At 20.9% G+C, this 27,908-nt stretch overlaps 3 protein-coding genes across 4 annotated transcripts; 2 read left to right on the forward strand and 1 right to left on the reverse strand.

The window, feature by feature from the left end:
- The first annotated feature begins 16 nt into the window (after positions 1–16).
- LOC122511405 lies at positions 17–3,550 on the forward strand. Its single transcript, XM_043626610.1, has 3 exons — positions 17–828; positions 2,829–3,036; positions 3,263–3,550. Exons 1-3 carry the CDS (start codon positions 21–23, stop codon positions 3,372–3,374), a joined length of 1,128 nt encoding a protein of 375 aa, XP_043482545.1. The 5' UTR covers positions 17–20; the 3' UTR covers positions 3,375–3,550.
- LOC122511396 (U3 small nucleolar RNA-associated protein 15 homolog) lies at positions 3,515–18,682 on the reverse strand. Its single transcript, XM_043626601.1, has 5 exons — positions 18,526–18,682; positions 14,876–15,458; positions 12,233–12,453; positions 11,574–12,009; positions 3,515–3,830 (listed from the first exon to the last, which is right to left on the reverse strand). Exons 1-5 carry the CDS (start codon positions 18,613–18,615, stop codon positions 3,595–3,597), a joined length of 1,566 nt encoding a protein of 521 aa, XP_043482536.1. The 5' UTR covers positions 18,616–18,682; the 3' UTR covers positions 3,515–3,594.
- A 341-nt stretch (positions 18,683–19,023) lies between these two features.
- On the forward strand, positions 19,024–27,580 carry LOC122511470 (putative uncharacterized protein DDB_G0282133). Of its 2 annotated transcripts, none has more exons than XM_043626706.1 (5): positions 19,024–19,111; positions 20,977–21,329; positions 22,467–23,708; positions 26,670–26,883; positions 27,044–27,580. In XM_043626706.1, the coding sequence occupies exons 2-5, from the start codon at positions 21,021–21,023 to the stop codon at positions 27,166–27,168; spliced, it is 1,890 nt and encodes a 629-aa protein (XP_043482641.1). In that variant the 5' UTR covers positions 19,024–19,111; positions 20,977–21,020; the 3' UTR covers positions 27,169–27,580. The 2 variants fall into 2 exon arrangements, with proteins under 2 accessions (XP_043482641.1, XP_043482648.1); XM_043626713.1 differs by lacking the exon at positions 19,024–19,111 and adding an exon at positions 19,308–19,373.
- Positions 27,581–27,908: the final 328 nt, after the last annotated feature.

Genomic DNA, 27,908 nt, shown 5'->3' on the forward strand with positions numbered 1-27,908 from the left:
TCATTTATCTAAACGTAATCATGTTTAATTACAATTATCCCCCAGGACCAAATCCTGGTTATTCAGGTTTTCCCTTTCCTCCCCCATTTCCAATCAACTATCCCCAGAATTTTCTCCCACCACAAAATTTCGTCCCAAATTTGTTTCCCTCTTCTTCATTTCAAGAAAATTTCCAAAAACCTTCAATTAATTTATTGACAAGAAAGCGAGATGCGGAATTTATAAATAATTTCATCGATAACGAAGAAAATCCGTGTCAATTGAAAACTACCGAGAAGGAATTACCAAAAATATCAGAAATTAATGAAGCTGTACGAATTATTTACAAACTGAATCAATCAATAAAAAGTATTTGCACTGAAATGAAGTATAAAAATTTACCTGACAACGAGTGGCAAACGAAAATGGAAATAGCGAAAAATTTGAAGAATCAAGTAGAAACATTGTCAATTATGTTTGAGGACGAAAAATTTATGGAGACAATGAAACGTAAATTGTCGAAACGAAAGAAAAAGCGTTTGCGAGAAAAAAGAAAACGCGATGCGATTCGTAATGAAAATAAAGAGAGACGTGAACGATTAAATGTTGAAATTGATAATTGGATTAAAAAGAAACAGGATTTAATTGCAAGGGAAAAACAAGAGGAGATATTGCGTAAAGATGCGGATATTGTACTTGCCGATGTTCGTGGTAAACGAAGTGATGCAAAAAAATTCTCCTCACTTTTAAAGGAAATGCAAAATTTTCGTAATGTTAAAGTCAAAATTGCTCGAGCACGGGGTGAAAATTTCCCTCAAGCGGCCGATCAAGCATTCAACAATATCATTGGTATAGTAAAAATTGTTTTACATTTCTATGTTTTTAATCAACTATACGATTTCAATTAATTTCAATTTAATTCTTTTGATTTTATTTATTTTCTTAATAAAATAAATAATGTAAAACTAATTAAATTAAGTATAAATATTTTAAATTATGTATTGTTAACAATATACATAACAATATATTGTTTAAAATTATTTTATTTTATAAATAAAATAATTAAAAAAATAAAGTTAAATTATTATTTTCAATACAATTTAAATAAAATTCAATAATCAAATTTTTAATTATAATTATTGACTGACATGATTATTTTAAAGTGTTGAAAAAAATTCTTTGATTAATTCAAGTATTTTCAAAATTTATATTCAATTTATTTAAAAATAAAACTTTATTATTTTCAAAAAACAAAAAGAAATTCTACAAAAGAATTTAATTTTCTATCAATAATTTTAGTAACATTTAATAGTAAAATTATGAATTACAATTATTAACAAAATCGATTATATTAAAAAAATTATATAGATATTTTTTGACAGAATTGAATTATTGTCTAAACCTTTAATAGTATCTATTCTTTGAAAAAATTTAATTATTTTCAATATTTTAATAAAATAATTAAAGTGTTTAATTTCAATTATTAACAAACACGATTATTTTAAACTTTAAAGACTTGAAAGAATTTATTTATAAAATTCAATTACTTTCAAAATTTTCAATTACAATTATTAAAGGGACTCCATTATTTAAAAAAAAATCCATAAACAAGAAAATTCTTCCAAGGAATTCAATTATTTTCAAATTTTTTGATAAAATTCTTCGCAAGAATAGAAAATAATTGCTTATGACAAATTTTATTAATTTTTCAAAGAAATTGAAATAAAGTTGCATTGAGGATAATTGAATTCTTATAAAGAATATTATCAAATTTTTAAAAATAATTCAATTCATTTGAGGAATTTAATTAAAATTGCATTAATAATAATTGAACTTTTGTAAAAATTTTTGTTTATATTTTCAAAACTAATTGAATTCATTCGAAGAATATTGTTGTTAGTGATAATAATTTAATCTTTGAGAAAAAATTTAATATTCATAAAAATAATTAAATTCTTGTTAAAGATTTTATTAAATTTCTTTTAAAATAATTGAATTCCAGAAAAGGATTTCATTATTTATAAAAATAAATGAATTTGTTAAAATTTTTTTAAATAACTGAATTCCTGAGAAAGATTTCATTATTAATAAAAATAATTAAATTTGTTTGAAGAATTTTATTAATAATGAAAATAATTGAATCTTTACAAAGAATTTTAATCAAATTTATGAAAAATAATTGATTTCCTGCGAAGAATTTTATTATTAATGAAATAATTGAATTCTTTAGAAGATTTCTACTAAAATTTATGCATGTAATTAAGTTTGTTAAAATAATTGTGTTATTATTAAAAATAATTGAATCTTTGTGAAAAAATTTAATACAATTTTTGAAAATAATTGAATTCCTGCGAAGATTTTTATTATTTATAAAAAAATAATTAACTTCCTACGAAGAATTTTATTATTTACAAAAATAATTGAATTTCTTCAAAGAATTGTATTAAAATTTTTGAAAATAATCAATAATATTTAGTTAATTAATTTAATTAGTGAATTCTTTTAAATTTTGAATCCGTTGTTATTGAAAAATTCAAATTCAAACACCAAAAACCTGAATTTTTGTAGTAATTCTGAAAATTTGATATTTTTCCAGTATTTTTTGATAAAATTCACTGATATTTTTCTAATTTCACTGACCATTTTTATTTTCCCTGATTTTTTTGGATTTTCCTGTGACTTATGGCAAACTTTTTATTGTTGATAGTAAAATTTACTTTTTGTTCATAGTAAAATTCACTTTCTATTCATTATAAAATTTACATTATAATTATATCAAAATTTACTTTATATAATTATAGCAATATTTTACTTTCTGTTTATGAAAAATTATTGTATTTGTTTTTTAGGCAAACTTGTTGAACACTGGACGGCGCTAGATCGAGAATATTCTCTCGAGGAGCAAGGATTAAAATTAATGATACAAACTGACAATGAAAAAAAGGAAGAAACAAAAAAGATGCACGCTTTCAATAATTGGGAGCAAATTCTCTTTGGACAGCGATTGCCAAAAAATGCTTTTCTTCAAAATAATCTTCTAAACTTCGTAACAATCAGGTAAATACAATTAATAACAATATAGTAATTATCATTAATAGTATTACAAATAATAATCACAATAACAATAATAATTTCAATATTCTTATTATTAATATTATTATAATTATTATTATTTTAAGATTAAAATAATATTAATGACAAATTTGAAAAAGATATAGAATCAGCTTTGAAAAAATGAAAAAATCTCAAAGAAAAATGTTTTTGATATAATAAAAACTTACAGGACAATGTGGGACAAATTCTATGACACAAATGGAAAACCAATTCCAATGGGATGGGTGGTACCTGTTCCTCCTTCATCAGCCGCGTGGCAAACACTTCTTAAAAAGTCCTGAACGCTTAATAGGAACTTTAAATTAATAAATTGCGATGATTAATTAATTTTTTAAACATGTCATTAATTTGTATTTTTCCGTGTTGTATTTAATTCACTATATTTACTAAATTGTATTTTCATTACTTAAACGTTTAAAAATAAAGTTTTTCTCTCTTTTTTTTATTTTAAAAACTATATGTACAGATTTTTAATTTTTAATTTAGAAAAAAAAGATCTAATTACGATATACTTAGGACAAGATTCTTCTGTGCGGCACTCGATGGTTCTAAATTTGGAGGATCGATTGAAGTTGTTGTCGTTAATGTTTCAGCAGCCGATAAAATCATTTGCAACGGTCCTTGTAATTCAGTTAAAGTCACTGTTAAATCCTCTTCCTCCTCCAATTTTTTCGAGAGAAGATTAAACATTGTTCTTGGCTCTGAGCTTAGTTCTTCTAAATGATCCTCGTAGATGTCTGAATAATAATTAAATAAAATTAAATTCGATTAAAATTAAAGTATAAATTATGAATTAAGAATAAAATAATTAATAATAAAAATTAATTCAATTAAAAATAAAAGAGTTAATAAAAATTAATTATTAAGATTAACAAGAATTATATAATACTAGCAAATTCGACTATTTTCAAAAATTGTAATATAAATTCAATTTTTTCGACAATTTTAATGAAATTCTTTTTAAAAAAATCATTATTTTCAAAATCTTTAATAAAATTCCTTCAAAAAATTCAACTATTATTTTCAAAAATTCAGATAAAATTCTTCGAAACAAATTCAATTATTTTTATGAATTGTAAAATCCTTCGCAAAAATCCAATTATTTTCATAAAAAAAAATTCTTCGCAAGATTAAAATATTTTCATAAACAATAAAATTCTTCAAAGAAATTCAATTATTTTCATAAATAATAAAATGTTTCAGAGGAATTCAATTATTTTCAATACAATTTTAATAAAATTTCTCGAAAGAATACAATTATTTTTCAAAATATTATTTAAATTCTTCTGAGAAATTCAATTCTTTTAAATACAATTTTAATAAAATTTTTAGGAAAAAATGCAATTATATTCAAGATAATTTTAATAAAATTTCTCTATCAGGTTCAATTATTTTTAACCATTGCAATAAAATTTTTCTAAACAATTCAATTGTTCTCAAAAGTTTTTAATAAAATTCTTTGTAAATTTCAATTATTTTCAAAAATTTCAATTGAAATTACTTTAAAAAAATACATTATTTTTACGAAATTTAATTAAATTCTTAAAAAAAATGTAATTATTTACAAAAAGTCTAATAAAATTGTTAAAAAGAATTTAATTTTCTTTGAATAATTTTAATATAGTTTAATATGAAAATTATTAATTACAATTAATAATAAACACTTTTATTTTAAAAACTTAAAAGAAAATCGTCATAAAATTCAATTAATTTCAAAACTTTCAGTAAAAATTATTTTAAAAAACTCTATTATTTTCACGAATATTGAAATAAATTCTTCAAAACAATTCAATTATTTTAAAGAATTCTAATAAAAATCTTTCCAAGAATTAAACTATTTTCAATACAAATTTAATTACACTTTCTCGAAAGAATTCAATTATTAAAAAAAGTGTTGATAAAATTCTTGTAATGAATTCAATTCTTTTCATATTTTTCTACAAATACTTTACAAGAATTTAAATATTTTCAGTACATCAACAATCTAATTATTTCTGAAAATAATTGAATTCTTGAATAGAATTTTATTAAAACTTTTTTAAATAATTGAATATTATTAATATTTTTAAAAATAATTGAATTTTTGCAAAATTTATAAAAATATGTGAATTTTTTAGAAGAATATTATAAAAATTGTATTTTAAATAATTGCATTCCAGAGAAAAATTTACCATTTATTGATATTGTTGAATTCTGTCGAAGAATTTTAAAAAAATGTAATAAATTCTATTTAAAATAATTGAATTTCAGCGAAAATTTCATTATTTTTAAAAGAATTGAATTCTTGGATTGAATTGTGTTAAAATTTTTTTAAATAATCGAACTCATGTAAAAAATTTAATTATTTTCTTAAAATAATTGAATTTTCTCGAAGATCTTTACAAGAATTTTAAATATACATAATTGAAATTTTCGAAGAAATCAATTAAAATTGTATTGAAAATAAATGAAATCCTGATAAGAATTTTATTACTTATAAATTGACTTTTTGCAAAGAATTTTATTACAATTATTGAAAATAATTGAATTCTTCATAAAATTCAATTACTTTCAAAATTTTCAGTAAAAATTATAAATAAAACTTCATTATTTTCAAGAAAATTGAAATAAATTCTTCAAAGCAATTCAATTATATTAAAGAATTTTAATAAAAATCTTGCCAAAAATTCAATTATTTTCAGTACAATTTTAATGACATTTTCTCGAAAGAATTCAATTATTGAAAAAAGGTTGATAATATTCTTGAAATGAATTCAATTATTTTTAAATTTTTTTATAAATTCTTTACAAGAATTCAATGATTTTCAGTACATTAAAAAATTGTAAACATTTAAAAAGTTAGGAAACAAAAAAGCAAACAGCAACTAACTTCAAACTGCGAACAGATTACCGAAATACAACGATTATTAATATAGTACTAGCAAAAACTGACGCGCGCGAGCGCGCGTGCATTTTTTTTTCAACGTTTTATTTTAAATAATTAAAACTTTATTTTTTCAGCGAATTTGAACCATTATGATGTCACAATTTTTTAGCAAATGCTGTGAACAAATTGTGACGTCATTATGGTTCAAATGCCATTAAAGAAATTATTTCATCTTCTATTAATTAATATATTTTTGCATTTTCTTTTTTTATATAAATAAATTAAAATTTTTATTTATTAATTGAAAATATCTGTTCGCAGTTTATATTTTTTTTTTGTTTAATATTTTAATAATTTTATGTTTTAATATATATATAAATATATTTTTTCTATTAAAATAGCAATTCTTTAAAATGATTATTATTATTTTTAAGGGTATTTTAATTATTATTATGACGTTATAATGTTTTAAATAAATTTAAAAAATGGAAATGCTGGAAAGAATGAAAAATACATTTTTTTTAGAAATATAAAATTATTCAATTAACATCTTCTATCTTTATATCTTCTCTCTATATTAATATCTTCTTCTTCTTCTATCTTCTTTGATTTAGTTGTAATTTACTTTTTTGTTTCCTATCTTCTTTAATAATTTTATGTTTCAATATTTTTAATTTTAGAGGCATTTCACGTCAGAAATATCACGATTTGCAAAGGGTATGCCGATTTTCGCAAAACTTCGTGGGATTATAGTTCTATATAAGAGACTTCTTTCCCCTAAATTTTTTCAAAAAAATTCAAAATTGTTGAAGATACGCCATTTTGAATTTTAATATTAATTTTATAAAATTTTGAATATCTCGGAATATTGTTTATGGATTTTTATGAAATTTACACATTTTTCAGGTAAAAGTATGTACTTTAAAATGCAAATAAAGTTAATAAAAAAAAATTAATTTTTAAATAAAAAAATTAAAAAAAATTTTTTTAAACAATTTTTTGTTTATTTACTCCTCTCTGAGAAAAATGTTATTAACATATTTGGATTCCTTATGAATTCACCTTTAATTTCATAAAAAAAAATTGATGGAGACTCAACTGGTTCCGGAGATATTGAATTTTTTGTAAAAAAAAGCGTCGCCGCGCCATAGCACCATACTGCACAAGTCGCGTAGTACGTTACCGCAGTCGTGCATTGCTGCTGTAACTATGACTATTTTTTTACAAAAAATTCAATATCTCTGGAACCAGTTGAGTCTCCATCAATTTTTTTTTATGAAATTAAAGGTGAATTCATAAGGAATCCAAATATGTTAATAACATTTTTCTCAGAGAGGAGTAAATAAACAAAAAATTGTTTTAAAAAATTTTTTTTAATTTTTTATTTAAAAATTAATTTTTTTTTTATTAACTTTATTTGCATTTTAAAGTACATACTTTTACCTGAAAAATGTGTAAATTTCATAAAAATCCATAAACAATATTCCGAGATATTCAAAATTTTATAAAATTAATATTAAAATTCAAAATGGCGTATCTTCAACAATTTTGAATTTTTTTTGAAAAAATTTGGGGGAAAGAAGTCTCTTATATAGAACTATAATCCCACAAACTTTTGCGAAAATCGGCATACCCTTTGCAAATCGTGATATTTCTGACGTGAAATGCCTCTTTAATTAAAATTAATATATTGAATTTCATTTAAATTCTTGCAAAAAATTTGAGAATCATTGAATTTCTTCAAAAAATGTCATTATTTATGAAAATAATTCAATTTTCGCTAAAAATCATTAAATCAATTTTGGAAACCCTAATTAAATTTTTCTGAAGAATTATTTTTTATTTTTTGTTTAATAATTGTGTTTCTTTAATAATTTTAATTGGATATTTTTAAAGTAATTTAAATTTATGAACAATTTTTTTCAAGTTTTTAAAACTAATTTTTAAATTTGTAAATTTAGTTGAAACATCTATTGTTTACATTTATCCCTTGTTTACAATTACCCCAAATGGCTCTAATTGTAAATTGATTGTTTTGTTGATTTTTGAATTTTATTTCGGAATAATTCAATTTTTTATTATGTATTTTTCATGATTTGAAGACTTTATATAGTCTTTAAAAGACTTGATAGTATTTAAATAGTTGAAATGAAAGGCGGTGCCTAAAGTATTTTTTTTAAGTTCATTATTTTTTTTTCTTTTTAGAAAATCTATTTTCTATAATATTGTGTTAAAAAAAACGTTAACATTTTATATTTTATTTGAACAGAAGATAACGATAAGTTTAATTCTTGCAAAAGAAAGCACTTATAAGTTAATTCTACACACAAACACACACAGAAATACGTTTATTTTTTACGTAAGTGCCAATAAATTAATTTCAATTTTTTATTTAAAATGAAATAATTTAATTTTGAATTAATTGTATTTTTGATATTTGAATAATTAATTATTATTTTGAACAATTACATTTTTCAATGATTTCAAAATAATTAAATTTTTATTAAAAACAGAATAATTTATTTTTGAATTAATTAAAATTGTTTGATTTATTTTTGAATAATTAATAATTGACTTTTGAATTATTTAAAATTCAAATATTGTAAAAAATTAATAAAATATTTAAAAAAACAATTTATTTTTAACATAATAAAAAAAGTAATTTATTAAAATACTAAATTCAAATAGATTTTGAATTGCAATTATTTTTAAAAATAAATAAATTTTTTGTGTAAAATCATTTTTTTAAAATTAATTAAAATTTGAAACAATTGAATTTTTTTTTTTCATTTTTGAAAAATTAATTATTTCGAACAATTTTTTAAACATAAAAGAACCAGGAGCTATTATCACTCATAATAGCAATCAAAAAAAGCACACACTAAAGGGATCGCTCTTCCCAAAAAATTTAGACTCTAGATCCTGCACTGTATAAGTTAATAATTGAAGATTAATTAAATTTTTGAAAAATTAAATATTAAAAAATTAATTATTTTGAATAATTAATATTATTGAATAGTAATTTACGAAAACGACCAATGTAATAAAATTTAGAACGATATTTTTTATTGATTCAGGAAAATTGAATTTTTTAATTAAAATTAATAATCGTTGAAAATTGAAAATAATACAACTTTTATTGACAATTCGATATTTCAGTTTTTTTAGATTTTAAAAATGCATAAAATTTTCAATAATAATAATAAATCAAAATACAATAAATATTATCAATTATAATTATAAATAAAAAAAAATAATAATAATAATAATAAGATATACGAATAAAATTTGTTTTTAAGTTATTTTGAGATTTTTATTTAACAAAATAAAATGAAATAATATAAATGATTTAATTAAGAAGAAAATTTTAATTAATAATTAGAATTTACCAATCTACAGTTTTTTTTCCACTGAAAACGGTAACCTCTCGCCTGATACCAGATATTTTTCCACGATTTTTCAAACACAATAATTCTTGTCACAATTTAACGTTTTTTAAAAACACCCGCACTACCGCATAACATAACATCGGAAATGTCAAAACATCACGAAAAATATAAACAAACAAAAAAATCATGATAATAATTCGCAAATGATAACTAACAACTAACTTCATACTGCGAACGGACAGAATGAAAAACCACAGACTTTAATAAAGTTAATACTAGCACAAATAACGCGCGCTAAGGCGCCAAAAAATTAATTAATATTTTTCTAAATTTATTCAGGGAAATCAGGAAAAAGTCAGAAAATTTTGTCAAAAATGCTGGAATAATATTCAATTTCAAGAATTCATAAGAAAATTCTGAATGTTATTCTTCAACATTGAAAAGATTTTATATATTTCAAACTCTTCCTGTTTTTAACAATAATTAGACTTTACAGATTTAAAATTGATTTTCTTAAATAATTTAATTTTTGAAAAACTATCGAGAAAAAATTATTTTTTATTAATTATTTTGGAATAATTTTTTATTTAAAAATTAAAAAAATAATTGAATTTTATGAAATTTGTATTTAAAATTTTTTTATAATAAATAATATAAATAAAAGTAGTAAATGTCACGCCCGCCAAACAAAGTATTTAATTTATTATTATTATTATCATTACTCAAAAGAAATTCGATTATCTTTACAAAATTTCAATAAAAAATTCTTCGAAAAATTTATGAAAAATTACAAAAATGTTATCTTTTGAAATTATTACAGGTGACAACTAAAAAAACGCGCGCTAAAGCGCGCGTGTAGTTTCTCCTAGTATTAATAGATAATTAATAATAATGCCTATTATTAATTCAAAAATTAAAAAAAATTTCGTTAAAAATTGAAATTTACAAAATATATCACTGCTTTGCTAACTTTGCATAAAATTTCATATTTGTGCCTTCAAAAAATGAATTTAAAAATGTTTTGATAAAATTCTTTATCAGACTTAAATTTTAAGAAATTTTAATTATTCAATAAATTATTTATTTTTGCATTTAAATTATTGAATTCTCTAATAAAAATTTATTTCAAAATGAATTTCAGTTAAAGGTCTACATAATAATTGAATATTAAAAGCATTATAGCATGAATTTTAAGAAATAATTAAATTTTAAAATGGTTCCAAATCAAATTCTTTAAAAATTTGTATTTTTCATACTTATAACTAACAATTCTGTAGAATTAATTATTTTAAAAAAGTTTAATTGAATTTTTTTTTGAAATTATTTGAAGTATTTATTTTTTAATTCGTTTTTAGTTGAAGAATTTCTGAATAATTTAAATTTCGTAAACAAATGGATTTTAAAATTCTCAAAGAACTTTTTTCAAAAATTATTAAAAATAATTTATTCCTGTGGGAAAATAATAATGATTAAAATTTATTTAGAAAAGAAGTTATTGATGTTTTCAAATAATTTTAGAATTAAAGAAATTCGTAAATAAATGTAATGGAACATTTTTTGGAGTATCTAATCATTTTTAGAGTTAATCAGAATATTCTTTAGAGTCAAGAAAGAAGTCAAAATTTTGTCAAGTAATGAAGTTTTTATATTAAAAAAAAGAAAATATTTCACAGGATTTACATTTTTTGTCAATTTTCTAAAATGTTTGTTACAAAATGCTAATTTTTTAGAAACAAAGGAAATAATGAATAATATAATAATTTTTTTAGATTAATAAAAATATTTTTGAATTATTTGAGAAATAAAAATAATATAATATTATTTAATTAAAAAAATAATAATAAAATAAAGAAATGTAATATTATTATCTATCAAAACATATAAAAAACAAAAGCATGAATTATGTTAAAAAATCGTTATTTCATATTTTTTATTTCTATTTTCTATCAAAACGAATAAAAAACAAAAGAATAACCATGACTAACTTCAGGTGTGGACAGACTGGACAGAATGAATGAATGAATACGACGATTATTATAGTTAATTAATAATAATTAATATTACATATTGAAACAAATAATTGATTTCCTGCGAAGAATAATAAGGAAATCCATTATTTTCATATAAATAATAAAATGGTTTGAAGAAATTGAAATATTTTTAAAAATGATAAAATTTCTCTCAGAAATTGAAAATGAATTATATTAAAAATGTGAAGTACTTACCCATGAGTACATTGGTAACGTGAAGAATAACTCGTCCAAATCTAATACTTCCTATGTGTCTGATTAAAAATTTAAGAATATTAACGAGCGATTTGTTTTCTCTTCCGGCGAGGGCCTGCTTCAAACCTTGACGTCGCATTAACTCAAGAAGTAGTGCAACCGTCACGTGTGGTTGTTTATTCATTACGTATGGTTTCATGACTTCGTCAAGAGCTTTTGAGTATTGGAATTTTCTCAAGCACACGTCATATTTTCCCATTATTTGCTTATTCTCCTCACGAACCAATACATCCAAACTTCGCGAATGTAATTTATCGATTGAATATCGAAACGATGATTTCTCACGTTTCTTCTTTACATCCTTTGGATCATCCTCTCGTCTTCTTATCGATATTAAACCATCCACCATTCCCGCCACAATTGTCTCGTCATTTTTCTGCAAATTATTTTTAATTAATAAATAATTTCGTTAATTAATCAGTTTACAATAATCATATCGATTTACAATATTATGTCAAAAAAAGAAAAAAAGTATTACAAATAGTTAATTTTAAATATGATGTAAATACAATGAAATAGTTAATTTTAAGTAAATAAAATTTTAAATATAAAATAAATTTAATGAATACGAAAATATTTACTCTTTTTTGGAAACTTACACTGATGCCTAAACTAAGAACTGAATTTGGATAATCTAAAGTGTGGACAGCTTTATAAGTTCCGATGTCATAGACTTTCACGTGTCTATCCAGAGAACCGGAAAGAATTTTGTGTCCATCTGAAGCGATCGTTAGGCAAGTTATCGTTTTATGATGATTTGACATTCTCGCCAATAATTTCCCACCCGTGAGTGTATCCCATACTTTTATTTCTGTTCCACCTGTAAAAAAAAAATGAATCGATAAAATATTTTCAACAATTTTCAGAATATTTTTCAAGAATTTAATAATTTAGACACAACAAAACTCAACTATATTTCTAAAAATTGTAACTGTAATTTATTCTTGTGTTTTTAAGATTTATAATTGTTTTGAAAACTTTTCAAATATTTTCGGGAATTCAATTATCTTACAAAAAAATGTAATTAAAATTTTTTCGAAAACCTAAATTATCAGAATTTTAAAATAAGGTACGCACTCAAAACTTCAATAATTTTGTTATAAAAAAGTATTTAAATACTTATTTGTTTCTCGATAAAAATTAATTTTATTTAAATTTACAGGGTTGCCACAAAAATTTAATTTTGGTTATCCCTGATTTCCAGACAAAATTTTCATTTTTTCCTGGACCCAAAATAATAACTTGTTTTTTAAATAAATATTAAATCATTATTATTTTTCCCTAGAAATTAAAATTTTCAAATTCAAACCTCTTTGACATCCAATAACAAATAAGAATATTAGAAAACTTTCTTAGAATTATAAATTAAACTTAAAATGCTTTCTTCATTTTTAAATGAATTTTTGTTAGAAAATTCTACGGGAATTCGATTATTTAACTACAATAATAAATAATTCATTGAATAATTGAATGTTTCTTAAAATTGAATTTTCATAAAGAATTTTATTAACAAATTTAAAAAAAATTGAATTCTATCAACGAATTTTAATAAACTTTTTCCAGAAATTCGATTAAAATTGTATTAAATAAAAATAATTGAAATTCTGAGATGAGTTTTATTATTACAATATATCATGAATCCCTGTAAAAAAATTTTATTATTTATGAACATAATTGAATTATTGCGAAGAATTTTATAAATAATTTTTAAATAATGGATTTTAAAAAAAAATGTAAACCAATTCTTTTTTAAATAATTAAATTTCCTGTAAAATTTTTATTATTTATGAAAGTAATTCAATTTTTGGTTAGAATTTTATCAAATTTTTTTTTTAAATAATTTAATTCGTTTAGGAAACATTACAAATATTTATGAAAATAATTAAAATTTTGCAAAGATTTTTGTTAAAATTATTAAAAATGATTGGATTTTGATGAAGAATATTGCTATTTTTAAAGATAATGGAAATCTTAACAAGAATTCAAGCAGTTTTGAAAATAATTGAATGTTTGCGTAGAATTTAATCAACATTTTTTAAAAATAATTTAATTAATTTGTGAAATGTTATCAAATTAGATATATTATAAAAATAATTAAATTGAAAAAATATTTTTTTAAATTATTGAAATTTTGCAAAGATTTTTATTGAAATTATTAAAATGATTGAATTTTGACGAAGAATATTGCTATTTATAAAGATAATTAAAATCTTGACAAGAATTTAAAAACAATTTTTTAAAAAAATTGATTTTCTGACCAGAATTTTATTAGTTTTGAAAATAATTGAATTCCTAAAAAGAATTTTATTTTTATCAAAATAATTAAATCCCTGTAAGAAAATTTTATTATTTATGAAATTATTTGAATTATTGCAAAGAAATTTTTATAAAAACTTTGTAAATAATAGAATTGCCTGTAAAATTTTTATTATTAATGAAAATAATTGAGTGTTTGCGTAAAATTTTATTGAAATAAGTGATTTAATTTTGGGAAATTTCATTAGAATAGATATTGAAATTCATAAAAATGGGAAATATTTTTGAAAATAATTGAAATTTTGCAAAGATTTTTATTAAAATTATTAAAAATAATTGAATTTTGACGAATAATCTTCATAAGGATAGTAATTGAAATCTTGACGAAAATTTAAATAATTGAATTTCTGTTAAGAACTTTTTTAGTTTTGAAAATAATTGAATTCTTGTGATGAATATTGTTATTTATGAAAATAATTGAATTTCGCAAAGATTTTTGTTAAATTTCCTGAAAATAATTGAATTTCAGGGAAGAAAAAAAAATATTAAATATATATTAAAAAACTATACTAATTTCAACAGAATTGAAATGACATATTTTCGAAAAAATTAGTTCTACAGAATTATTAATTAAAAGTATGAAAAATTCATATTTTTCAAGGATCTGAATTTGAAACCTTTTGAATTATTTCTAAATATTGAAGTAACATTATTTATTTGTTTATTTCAAGTGTCAATTATTCATTAAATAATTTATGAGTAATAATTTTATGATAGTTCTTTAAGAATTAAGTTATTTAAAATTAATTATTGTCAGAAATATAAAAAATTGAAGGTTTTGTATTTGAATTCGTGGTAAAAATTTTATAGTTTATGTGGCAAACAAAAAAGAAACAAAAATTCAGAATAGTTAAAAAAAATAGCGTAAAAATCGTAAAAGTCTATCCAACATTTGTAAAAAGAAAAAAGAAATCAAATGTTCTTACCAGCAGAGAGAACAATTCCGCCCGATGGCAAAAACAAAACACTTTCCACCGGTGAATCATGATTGACGGTAAATATTTTTTTATTCGTCCTCGTGTCGTAGAGATTAACAGTACGATCGTAACTCCCAGAAGCAAAAATATCAGGAGACACAGGACTCACTGCACCTGCTCTTATATAATCCGTATGCTCGTCAAATGACAATATTTGTTTTTCACTCGGTATATCCCATAGTGCTGTCGTTTTATCATCGGAAAATGATACAATGTGGATTCCATCGGCAGTGAAGAATGTCCGATGTACCGGCGCCTTATGACCGGCAAATAATCGTAAAAGACTTCGACTACTCACATCGAATAATTTAATTGAAGCCTCCTCACCACCCGCGCAAAGTAATTTACCATCCTTACGAAATGATCCACCGTAAGCTGATTCCTTAAATCGACTGAGATTTTTTGTCACCAATTTTGTTATTGGATTGTAAACTTGTACTCGTACCGAGCATGTCACTGCAAAATGATACGGTTCAGCCGGTGAAAAATCAATGTAATCAATTGGACCGAATTCCTTCACTAATACTGGAGCCTGCAAATTATAAAAATTCCTTACAATTTGCCTCACTGTCAAAGAAATTTATTTCTAAAGTTGAAATTTTCGTTGCCATTGTTATTTTAAGGTTTCTGAAGTTGGCATCGATGCTCAGCATCGAAATATATTTTTTCTAATATTTATTGATAAAATTTTAACTAATTTCACTACTTTCATTCACCTTGAAAGAAAAAACAATTTGAAAAGTACTTTTTTAACTTTAAACCTTGAGAAAAATCACGTAATTTTTTTCGATTTAGTGCAAAAAATATTTTTCGATGCTGAGCATCGATGGCAACTTCAGGGACCTTTATTTTAAAAGATCTGCTTTTTGAAATTTAATGAAAATTTTTCATTTTTTAGAAAACATAATTTTTCTAACAGTTTTTCTTTAAATTTAATTATTTGAACAACTGGTTTAGAAATCGCCAAGATATTTTTAACAGCAACTTGAATGTAAGATATTATTGATTAAATAATTGAACTTTCCAGTGGTACCTGAGAACCACTGGAAAGTTAAATTATTTTTCAAAATTTTTTTTTTAAATTCAATTATTTTCCAAATTTTCAATTAGAATTTTTCAAAAATACGATTATAATTCAAAATAATTTTTAAAAGTAAAGTAATAAGATCCATTAAAGTATTCAATTTATTTCAATGAAATTTGACAAAATTTTCAGTTGATTCAATTTTTTAAAATTATTTTTGTAAATACAATTATTTTTAGAAAATTTTTATTTCATTTTTTCAAGAAACAATTTTTCGGAATTTCTGAATTAAATTATTCAAAACTTCAATACTTTTTGTTAAAAAAAATTAAAAACTTATTCTTATTTATTTTTCATCATTAAAATTTCATCCTAATTTCAATGAAAAACCTTTTGAAATTTAATTATTTCTAAAAATTGCAATTGCAATTCTTCCAAAATTCAATTATGTTTTAGAATTTTTGAATTAGATTATTAAAAACTTTAAGAATTTTTCAAGAAAAATAATATAATTAATAATTTTTGAAAATAAAAATTTAAATATTTTTATACTTTTGCTTCCCTTAAATTTTCAAGGAATTTAATTTAAAAACGTTTAAAATTTAATTAATTCCTAAAATTCTTGTTATAATGCTTTAAATATTCAATTAATTTGTAAAATTTTAACTGAAATTTTTTTTAAATCAATTGCTATCAGAATTCAACGACGAGAATTAAATTATATTTAAATAGAATAATTTTCGTAAATCCATAGAATAATGTATTTTCAAAAATAAAATTATAGTTAAAGATAATTTATAATGATGAAAAAGTAAAATTATTTAAAATACAAAATTTTACAAAATTTCCAAGTGTTTCAATTTTTTAAAATTATTTTCAGGTATTCAAGTATATCTTCAAAAAATTTTAATAACTATTTTTCAAAAATCTAATTTTTTTTCAGAATTTCCAAATTACATCTTTCAAATAAATAAATTATCTTCAAATAAATGAAAAAATCTTTTGCAGGAATTTACTTAGTTCTAAAAATATTAAAAATCTTCAAAGGAATTAGGTCATTTAAAAATTTTTTTAATAAAATTCTTTGAAAGAATTAATTTCAAAAGTCTATAATAAAAATCATATCAAAAATTCAATTCTTTTCATTAATAATTAAATTCTTCGCTGCAATGCATTAATTTTGATAAATAATGACCTTCTTTACAGGAATTAAATTATTGTTTTATTATAAATATAATAAAATTCTTTGCAGGGAATAAATTATTTTTTATAAACGTAATAAAAATTTCCGCAGGGATTTAATTATTTTCTCAAACAATTAAAATTTACAGGAAGAATTTTATTATTTCTTTTTAATAATTTAATGCCCACAAAAAATTTTATTATTTATTGAAATAAAATTGAATTTCTGCTTAGAATTTAATAAAATTCTTTGAAAATAATTGAATTCTTGACAAGAATGTTTTTTTTAAATAATTGAATTCTAGCCAAAAATTTTTTTTTTTTTGAAATTCAACTGAATTTCTTCGAAAAAATTTCTCTTTTTTAAAATAATTGAATTCTTGCGAAAAATTTAATTAAAATTATTAAGTTGTATAGAGAACTTTTATTAAAGTAACTGATATTTTGTAAAGTAAAATGAAAAAATAAAATTCTTTAAAATATAAAATTTTACAAAATATCCTATTTTTTCAATTTTTTACAATTATTTTCGGGATTGCAATTTTTTCAAAAATTTCTCAAAAATTTCCAAATTTAACTAAAACCATTAGGAAAATTTTTTATAAAAATTTGAACCGCAAGTCTTACAAAATTCAATTAATTTTTTAGAATTTTTGAATAATATTATTCAAAACTTTTAATTTTTAAGGAAGCTAACAAATTAATAATTTTTTATATTTAAATATTATTTGACTTTTACAGCAATTAGAATTTCAAAGATTGAAATTTAAAAACTTTTTTAAATTTAATTATTTCTCAAGAATCCTACTCTAAATCATAATTCAATTATTTAAATACAAAAATAAACAATTCATAGAATAATTAATTATTTTTAAAAATTGCAACTGTTCCTTTTTATAGTTTTTGAAATTGGAGTGAAATTTTCTTACTCCACCTATTTTATTATTTACAAATTAACTGTCAAACTTTTGACATAACAATTCGAACTGTAAAAGAAAAGATTGGAATATGATTGGAATAAAACAATACTAACTTTATGTGAGGACAGATTATTATTATTATAATATACCTAGGTAATAATAATAATATTTATTAACATTGAAAAATGTTTAGAACTTCTTTTCGATTTGAAAATTGTTTTTATCGAACATAACCTTACTAAACAAAAAGTAAAATATCTGTAAAACAATTCTCTTTTTTCCTTGACGTTTCCATTAAAAGGAATATAAAACAAAAGACTAATTTAAAGCGTAAATGATTAATATTTAATAGACATCTAAATTTTGATTCGAAAGCGTGAAAAATTAGAGGTTATGTACATCCACGTGGTATCAAAATAAAGAATGTTATCGATAATTTTCACTGAAAACACATATATTAATAAATAACTCACCGAAAATTTCTTCCAGTAAATATTATCCGGCGTTAATTCAGGTCCTGCTTTTGTAAAAACTTTAACGTTTGTTTTTTTAAAGGACGCCATGATAAACAAGTGTTGACCGTGTTGACAATCACACGTGTGAAGTTGTATTCAGTTATGACGCAGTACTACCAACCAACAAGTGTCTAATTTTATATTTTTAATCCGATGAAAATTAGTAATAGTAATGTAATAATTATTATTAAATTTTCACACCGTTTTTTTAATAAGGTAAGAATAATATTTATTTATTTACTTATACATGATAAAATGTTAAATAGCTTTAATTTCAAATAAATTTTACTTCCTGAGTTCTTGGACAATTAAGGAGAGTAAATAAACCACTAATCAGAAAAGAGATATTCCCTTGAGATTCTTTTCCGATTGGTTGGTAAACTACCACCCTCTATTTTAATGATTTTTAACGATTTTAATTAGTTGAAAATTCTTCTAGAAGAAATTGACAGTTTTACAGTTTACTCCATTCTTTTTTAGTGTAAAAACTAGCAGTTTATTAGTGTATAAAATATTTTTAAGTGCATTAAATTCATAAATATTGGTAATTTTTGTATTCAAATAGTGTTAATTAAGTGAGGCTTTCTTTTAATTATTAATTTTCTTCTATATTTGTATAAAAAAACATTGAAAAAGTTTTATTTAAAACTAAGAGCACACACGTTTTTTTTTAGATATTTAACGGATCGTTCAAATTTTCTATTTTATACATTTTATACTGTCAACAATTTTGTAAATATACTTTTTGGAATATTAATTTAAAATGATTTTGATTAAAAAAAATAATCTTCAGTAAAAATTTGCAGGTAAATATCATTGTTTCGTTTAAAATTTGTTGAACAAAAGTAGCTCTATTAATTTCTTGAAAAATTTCTACAACAAATTCTCCATTATTTTCTTTGTAAATTGGTCGAAATTGTATTTTTAGCCGACCTTTTGCACTAATTTAAATATTTTTTATGCGAAAAAAACCGTTTTTAAGTAAAGGTTTTATTTTTCGCAAAAGTAACCTCCAAAAAATAAACTCCGAAAAAATAAATATAATTTTTAAATTTCTAAAATTTATATATTATCTATTTTATTTTGTTGATATGTTAATTAATTAATTATTAATAGCCTCTTATAGGAATATTGTAAAATCTTAAATTAATAATCAATAAAAATAAAGTGCATGTTCCGGTTAATAATATTGAAAATCATCGAATTGTTGCAAAGAATTTTATCAAAAAATTTGACAATTATAGAATTCCTTCAAAGCATTTTATTATTTAGAAAAATAACTGAATTCTCAAAAAGAAATTTATTAAAATTTTAAAAAATCCTAGAATTAAACTCTTTTGAAGAATTTCTTTGAATTTTTTTTAAACTAACGAAGTTTCTTTAATAATTTTAATTGAAAATTTTGAAAGCAATTGAATTTTATGAAGAAGAATTTTATTAAAATTGTATTCAAAATAATTGAATTCTTGCGAAGAATTTTACTATTTATTAAAATAATTGAATTGTTCCGAAAAATTTATTAAAATTTTAGAAAATAAGTGAATTTTATGTTAATATTTAAGAATTTAAATTCTTTCGAGGAATTCTATTTAAATTTTTTTGAAAAGAACTGAATTTCTGCAAAGGATTTTACTATTTATAAAAATAAATCACAAGAATTTTATTATTTTTTGACAATAATTGAATTATTTCAATTTTTTTGACGAATATATTTAAAAATTGCATTGAAAGTAATTTAATTTTTACATCGAATTTTTTAAAAATATTTTGAGAATAATTGGATTCTTTTTAAAGAATTTTAAATTCTTGTTGAAATTGAATTTTATGGAAATTTTTGAAAATAATTAAATTCTTTCGTGTAATTTTATTTAAATTGGATTAAAAATTATTTAATTCCTGCAAAGAATTTTAGTATTTATAAAAATAGTTAAATCGTTTCGAAGAATTTATTAAAATTTTAGGAAATAATTGAAATTTATGGAAATATTTAAAAATATTTGAATTCATCCCAGGAATTCAATTAAAATTGGTTTGAAAATAATTGAATTCCTGCAAAGATTTTTACTATTTATAAAATTAATTGAATTCTTGCGAAGAATTTTACTATTTTTTATAAGATTAATTCAATTTTTTCGAAATGTTTTAAAAATTGAATTAGGATTTATTAAAATTTTAGAAAATATGAACAGTAATAATTAATTTTGTACTTAATAAGTGAATTTTTTAAATTTTGATTATGAAATTATTTAAAAAATTGATATTTGTAAATAAAAAATTTTGTATTTTGCATAACAATAATAAATTAAACATCTCGTTCCGCGCGTAACATTTGCTAGTTAATCAATAAAATAAGAATCAATTGTATATTTAATATAATTTACTTTCTTTTATTTTCTGTTATATTTCTAGAAGAATAAAAAATAATAGGGGAAATTTTGCAAAAAGGATCAAAAATGACAAGTAATGAGCAAAGTCTCAATAATTTAGTAAAAAGAATAAAATTACTGGAACTCGAAAATCAGAAATTACGAAAGGAAAATGAAGTGTTGAAGAAAAAATCAAGAACATCGATCAATGATAAGGAAAATAAATCTAATGCCACTGTAAATACGTTGAGTAAAACTTTGCCAAATTTCAACAACAATAAATCAAAAGGTTGCACGTGCAAAGGAAATTGCTCCAATAAAAATTGTGGTTGTATGAAAAGAAATTTTCGCTGTAATGAAACCTGTAAATGTAACGCTGCTTGTTGTAAAAATAAGGTACGTATTTTTTTTAATAAATAGAAACATTCAAGATTTTTTTTCTTAAAGTAAAAATATTTATTCAGGGTTGCCACATGTCAGAAAAGTCAGGGAAAGTAGAATTAGTCAGAGAAATCAGGGAAAAGTCAGAGATTTTCATTAAAAGTACTGAAAAAAATAAATTTTTAGAATTTATAAGAAAATTCTGAATTTTAGTATCTTTTTTGATTGCCTCATAGACTATATAAAATTATCACGAATTCTAATACGAAACCTTATTCAATTTTTCTATTTCTGATAATAATTTCTTTGTAAATAACTTAATTCTTGAACAACTATCATAAAATTCAAATTCTTTTGAATTTAGTTAAATTTTTTAATATATATTTAATCAGTTATTAAAAATAATGGATTTATAGAAGAATTTTAGTTAAAAACACTAAAAAATGGAATTTTGGAAAAGTTACAAATGATCGCAGAATTTCAATTATTTTTAATTCAATTTTAATTGAATACCCCGAAAAATGCAATTATTCATAAAAATTTTATTAAAATTCGTCAAAAGAATGCAATTATTTAAAAATTCAATTTTTAAGAAACATTTAATTATTCAATAAATTATTTATTTTTGCATTTAAATAATTGAATTGAAATTATGTAAATTATTTTGAAGAAGTTACAGTAACAATACCTATTCTTATAATATAAAATAATGATTTTATCACTCGTCGATCATCTTTAATTATATTATAATTTGTTGAATTTCAGAAAGGTTTGAATTTGAAATTTTTGAAAATCTTAATTAAGATTAATTACTATCTTACTTAATCTGAATTAAAATAATAATGATTAAATATTCATTTAAGAATAAAATTATTGATGTTTTCGAATAATTTTACAAATAAAGAATTTCGCAAATAAATGTAATAGAACATTTTTTTTAAGTATCTAATAATTTTGATAGTGAATCAGAATATTCTTTAGGATCAGGAAGAGTCAAAATTTTGTCTGGAAATCAGGGAAAATTTAGGGAAAAAGAAAATTAAATTTTTGTGGCAACCTTGAAATAGAAAAATTCACAATTTTTTTTTCTTGTAAAAATATTTATTATTTAAAAATAAAAATATAATTTTTCTTTTTCTTTTTTATTAAAAGGAGAAGAACAAGAAAAATCTTGATGTCACTCGTGCGCAGGCAATTCCATTGGGACGGAAAAAGTCTCTAGAGAACCAAAATGTAAAAATATCGAATGAAATCTCAAAACATAATAATATTGAACTAAGAGAGAAAAATTCTCATCAGGAACCAATGCCAACGTGTTCATATAATAATAATGATAATGATGATGATTATGATTATGAGATTGAAGATCATGATGATGACGATGTTTTTCACTATACAGCCACAAATTCAAATTTAGAAAATCCCCAAATAAATGCAGTGAAAAAATTAACGTTCATCTCCGATGAGGACACACTCGACGGAAGAAACATTGAATTATCAGCAATTGAGGAATTGGAAGAACACGAACAATCAACGACTGTATTACACAAAAAAGATAAAAGCGACAAAAATAAAAAATCAACCACCGAACTAGAAAAAAATTCAAAGCAAACAAAAAAGAAAGATTCAAACAAAAATGATACGAATTCAAAAAAGTCGAGAAAAAATTCCAATTCAAAAAGAATTTTATCCGATGACTTGGAAATTGAAAATCTACCAACAATCTCTAATGTAACATTACGTTCACGACATAATAAAAGAACAAATAAAGAAAAAGGGGATACTTTAAATCTCGAGAGTATAAAATCAACCGGAGTGACATCGTGTATAAAAAGTATTTCAAAGAAAACGGGAAATTCTGATACTTCATTAAATAATGATTGCACTCTACCATCGTCATCGACATCGTGTATAAAAAGTATTTCAAAGAAAACGGGAAATTCTGATACTTCGTTAAATAATGATTGCACTCTACCATCGTCATCGAGATTAACAAGAAATCATCGAAATAATGTCAATTCATCGCGGACTATTGACACTGATTCCAAGAAACAATCGAAATTGAGACGATCATCATCCAGTGAATTAATTTCTCGTGAGCAGGATAATAGAAAAGTGAGGACAAAAATTAACAGATCGAGGAGTGCGTCACGAGAGAGTTTAACTAATGAAATTGATGAAAATACGAGAAAAAGTTCCCATCGTTCTTCATCGGCTGATAGTTTAGTAAAGAGAAAATTTCTTCCTTCCGGAAAGAAGGAAGTGCCAGTGGCGCAAAGTTCTACAGTTTCACAGTCATTGAATAATGCCGATAGTCAGAAGTTGACGATAAAGACTTTAATAGAATCGCCCGTGGTTACTAATTTAAATAATTCCGATGAGAATGCAGATCAGGTAAAAAAAAATCTATTTGTACATTTTTTCTAAAAAAAAAATTACTACCTATAAATAATAAAAGCAATTTATTATTTGTAGAAAATATTTTACTTCTTTTGAAGAATTTTTAATTTTTACATTCTCATGAAAAAATAAGAGAAGGTCTTAGATTTTTTAAAAGAGTAATTGAATTGTTTCGAAAAATTTTAATAAAATGATATTGAAATAATTAAATTCCTACAAAGAATTTTATTAATTATGAAAATAATTGAATTCTCTTGAAGAAATTTGTTAAAAATTTTGAGAATTATTGAATTCCAGGAAAGAATTTGATTATTTATGAAAATAACTGAGATTCCATTAAAAACTTTATTATTTATAAAAAAAAATGTAATTCCTTTGAAGAATTTTATTAAACATTTTGAGAATATTTTAATTCAAGGAAAGAATTTTGTAACTTATAAAAAATATTTCAATTCCTCTAAGGAATTTTAATTAATTATTAAAATAATTGAATTCTTTGAAAGGAATTTATTGAAACTTTTGAGAATAATTGAATTCTCTTGAAGAATTTCATTATTTCTAAAAATCTATTTAAATTATTTTACAGAGTTTTAATGAAATTTAGAAAATAATTGAATTCTCTTAAAGTATTTTATTATTTGTAAAAAATATTTCATATCTTTTGAAAAATTTTTATTTTTTTAAGAAAGTAATTGAATTGTTTCGATAAATTTTAATTAAATTATATTAAGATAATTAAATTCCTGTAAAGAATTTTATTAATTTTTAAAATAATTGAATTCTCTTGAAGAATTTTAATATAAATTTTGAGAATAATTGAATTCAAGAGTAAAATTTTATTATTTATAAAAATAATTGAATTTTTGTGAAGAACTTCATTATTTACAAAAAAATTGAATTCTTTTAAAGAATTTTATTAAGAATTTTGAGAATATTTTAATTCAAGGAAAGAATTTTGTAACTTATAAAAAATATTTCAATTCCTCTAAGGAATTTTAATTAATTATTAAAATAATTGAATTCTTTGAAAGGAATTTATTGAAACTTTTGAGAATAATTGAATTCTCTTGAAGAATTTCATTATTTCTAAAAATCTATTTAAATTATTTTACAGAGTTTTAATGAAATTTAGAAAATAATTGAATTCTCTTAAAGTATTTTATTATTTGTAAAAAATATTTCATATCTTTTGAAAAATTTTTATTTTTTTAAGAAAGTAATTGAATTGTTTCGATAAATTTTAATTAAATTATATTAAGATAATTAAATTCCTGTAAAGAATTTTATTAATTTTTAAAATAATTGAATTCTCTTGAAGAATTTTAATATAAATTTTGAGAATAATTGAATTCAAGAGTAAAATTTTATTATTTATAAAAATAATTGAATTTTTGTGAAGAACTTCATTATTTACAAAAAAATTGAATTCTTTTAAAGAATTTTATTAAGAATTTTGTGAATATTTTAATTCCAGGGAAGAATTTTGTTATTTATAAAAAACATTTCAATTCTTCTAAGTAATTTTATTTAATTATTAAAATAATTGAATTCTTTTGATGAACTTTAATAAAAATTTTGAGAATAATATTGAATTCTCTTGAAGATTTTCATTATTTGTAAAAAAAAATATTTCAATTCTTTTAAAGACTTTTAAGATTATTTGGAAAATAATTGAATTCTCATAAAAAAATATATTATTTATAAAAAATATTTCAATTCTTTTAAAGCATTTGTAATTTTTAAATAAAAGTAATTGAATTGTTTCGAGAAATTTTAATGAAATTATTAAATTCCGGCGAAGAATTTTAATGAGAATTTTGAAAATAATTTAATTCTATATGGAAGAATTTAATTATTTATGAAAATAATTAAATTATCATAAATTTAAATCTTGAAAAATTTTGTTATTTATTAAAAAATATTTCAATTCATTCGAAGAATGTTTAATTTTTAAAAAAAGTAATTGAATTATTTCCATCAATTTTATTGAAATAAATCAATTCCTATTAAAAATTTTTGGAATTAATTTTTGGAAATAATTTAATTGTAGGGAAGAATTTTGTTTTTTATATAAAATATTTCTATTCTTCTAAAGAATTCGAATTAATAATTAAAATAATTGAATTTTTTTGCTATGAATTTCATTAAAAATTTTGAGAATAATTGAATTTCAATGACAAATTATATTAATTATGAAAATAATCTGCTTCCTACGAAGAATTTTATGGAAATTAAAAAAAAATAATTATATTCTTTCAAGAATTTAAATTTAAAAAAAAATAATTGAATTCTTTCGAGAAATTTAATTTAAAGTGTATTGAAAATAACTAAATTACTAAATTAAATAATTAAAAATTTTTGTTAAATAATTATTTAATTGATGCGAAGAATTATAATCAAATTTATAAAAATAATTGAATTCCGGCAAAGAATTTTATTAGAGCTTTTGAAAATAATTGAATTTGTGCGAGAAATTTTATTATTTTTTATCAAAATAATTAATTATTGTTGCGAAGAATTATAATAAAATTTTTAAAAATAATTGAACTTCAGCGTAGAATTTTATTAATTATGAAAATAATTTAATTCTTCTAAAGAATTTTTCTAAAAATTTTGAAAATTTGAATTTTCTTAATATCTGAATAATTAAATAAACGAATAATTGAATTTTTAAAAATATTTTTATTAAAATTTATAAAAATAATTGGATTTTTACGAAGAATTTTATCAAAATTTTTGAAAATATTAATAATAATTAGTTAACTAGTCAATTAGTGGATTTTTTCAAATTTGAATCTGTAATTATTAAAAAATTGAAATTGATATTTGAATAAACAAAAACAGAAAAAGAATTAAATGTTAAAAGAATTCTTTTTTTGGAGAGAATTCAATTTAATGGAAAAATGAAAATTTAAAAATCAGAAAAACAATTTTGAAGAGATATTTTTTTTTCAGTCTGTCACTTTTGATCCAATGCGACCGACTCGTCAACTACCAAGAAGTCCGATTCCACCTGTTAAAACTCTCGATGAAACCTCTGTTGAAACTCCTGATGCAACACCCGCTGTAACACCTGCAAGTTCAATCAGTAATTCTCCGCCGATTGTCAGTAAATATCTTTTTTCACAGGGTCTTCAAATTTCTAGTCCGCCACCTGAGATTTTAGAAGGTTAATAATAAATAATTAATAAATAATATAATGAAATAAAGAAAATAAACAAATTTATTATATTTTAGATAAAATAGAAAATTTCTTCTTTCAAGTAAATAGAATGTATATAATTTCTTCTTCAATAAGAATAATAAATAACTTTTTTTTTCATTTTCAGATCTAAAAGAGGTAGAAGTGGATCCCGTAGTTTTTAGTAAGAAACTCGTTACTTGTCGTAAATGTAAACGTTCCTTCTTTCCTCATCGTATTCAACTACACGAAGTTATTTGCTCAAAGAAATGAGAGTCCTAATTTATTTTTTCACTCAGTGAAAAAAATGGAAAGCAAATTTTACGTAAAAAAATACAAAGAAAAGGATTAATGGAGAAATCAAATTTCGATCATATTTTGTTTAAAAAAAAAGTCGTGATATTTATTTGTGAGTATATTAATTACTTTTTTAAACTTTTTTTTTGCGCATTATGACTTTTTTTTAATGTGCAATCGACGTATGATTATAATCCAAAATGTCGAATTTCACATTAATTATTTATTTTTATAATCGAATCGAAAATTTTTTTTCTTTCTTATATTATCAGTAATGTCAAAAAAAAAGAGATTTTGAGACTGAAAAGAATATATCTGATTTCCTTTTTATGTACGTTAAAAATTAATTAATTAGTCAATTAAATTTTGTAGCAATATAATTATATAATAAAGAAAATAAAAAGCAATTATTTAGAAAATGGCAAATTTTTTTAAGCATTCTTCAAAAATAAAAAATTTTGTTAAGAAATTATGATTAGAAATAAGAATTACCTATGGAAAATTGTTTCTTCTTTTTCTTAAAGAAACTCATAATTTTCTGAACAAAATTGCGATTAAAAAACAGAAATTTTACACAAATTTTTTTTCTAAAAGAAACGAAAAATTTTTTAAACAAAAAATATGATTGACAAATCAAAATTATGAACATTTTTTTTATCATTTTATATAAATCTTTTAAAGTTCTCAGTTTTATTTTCAATTATAAATTTTGATCG

This window comes from Leptopilina heterotoma, unplaced genomic scaffold (genome assembly GCF_015476425.1).
Source record: "Leptopilina heterotoma isolate Lh14 unplaced genomic scaffold, ASM1547642v1 Lhet_121, whole genome shotgun sequence".
In the NCBI taxonomy this organism is placed as follows: domain Eukaryota; kingdom Metazoa; phylum Arthropoda; class Insecta; order Hymenoptera; family Figitidae; genus Leptopilina; species Leptopilina heterotoma.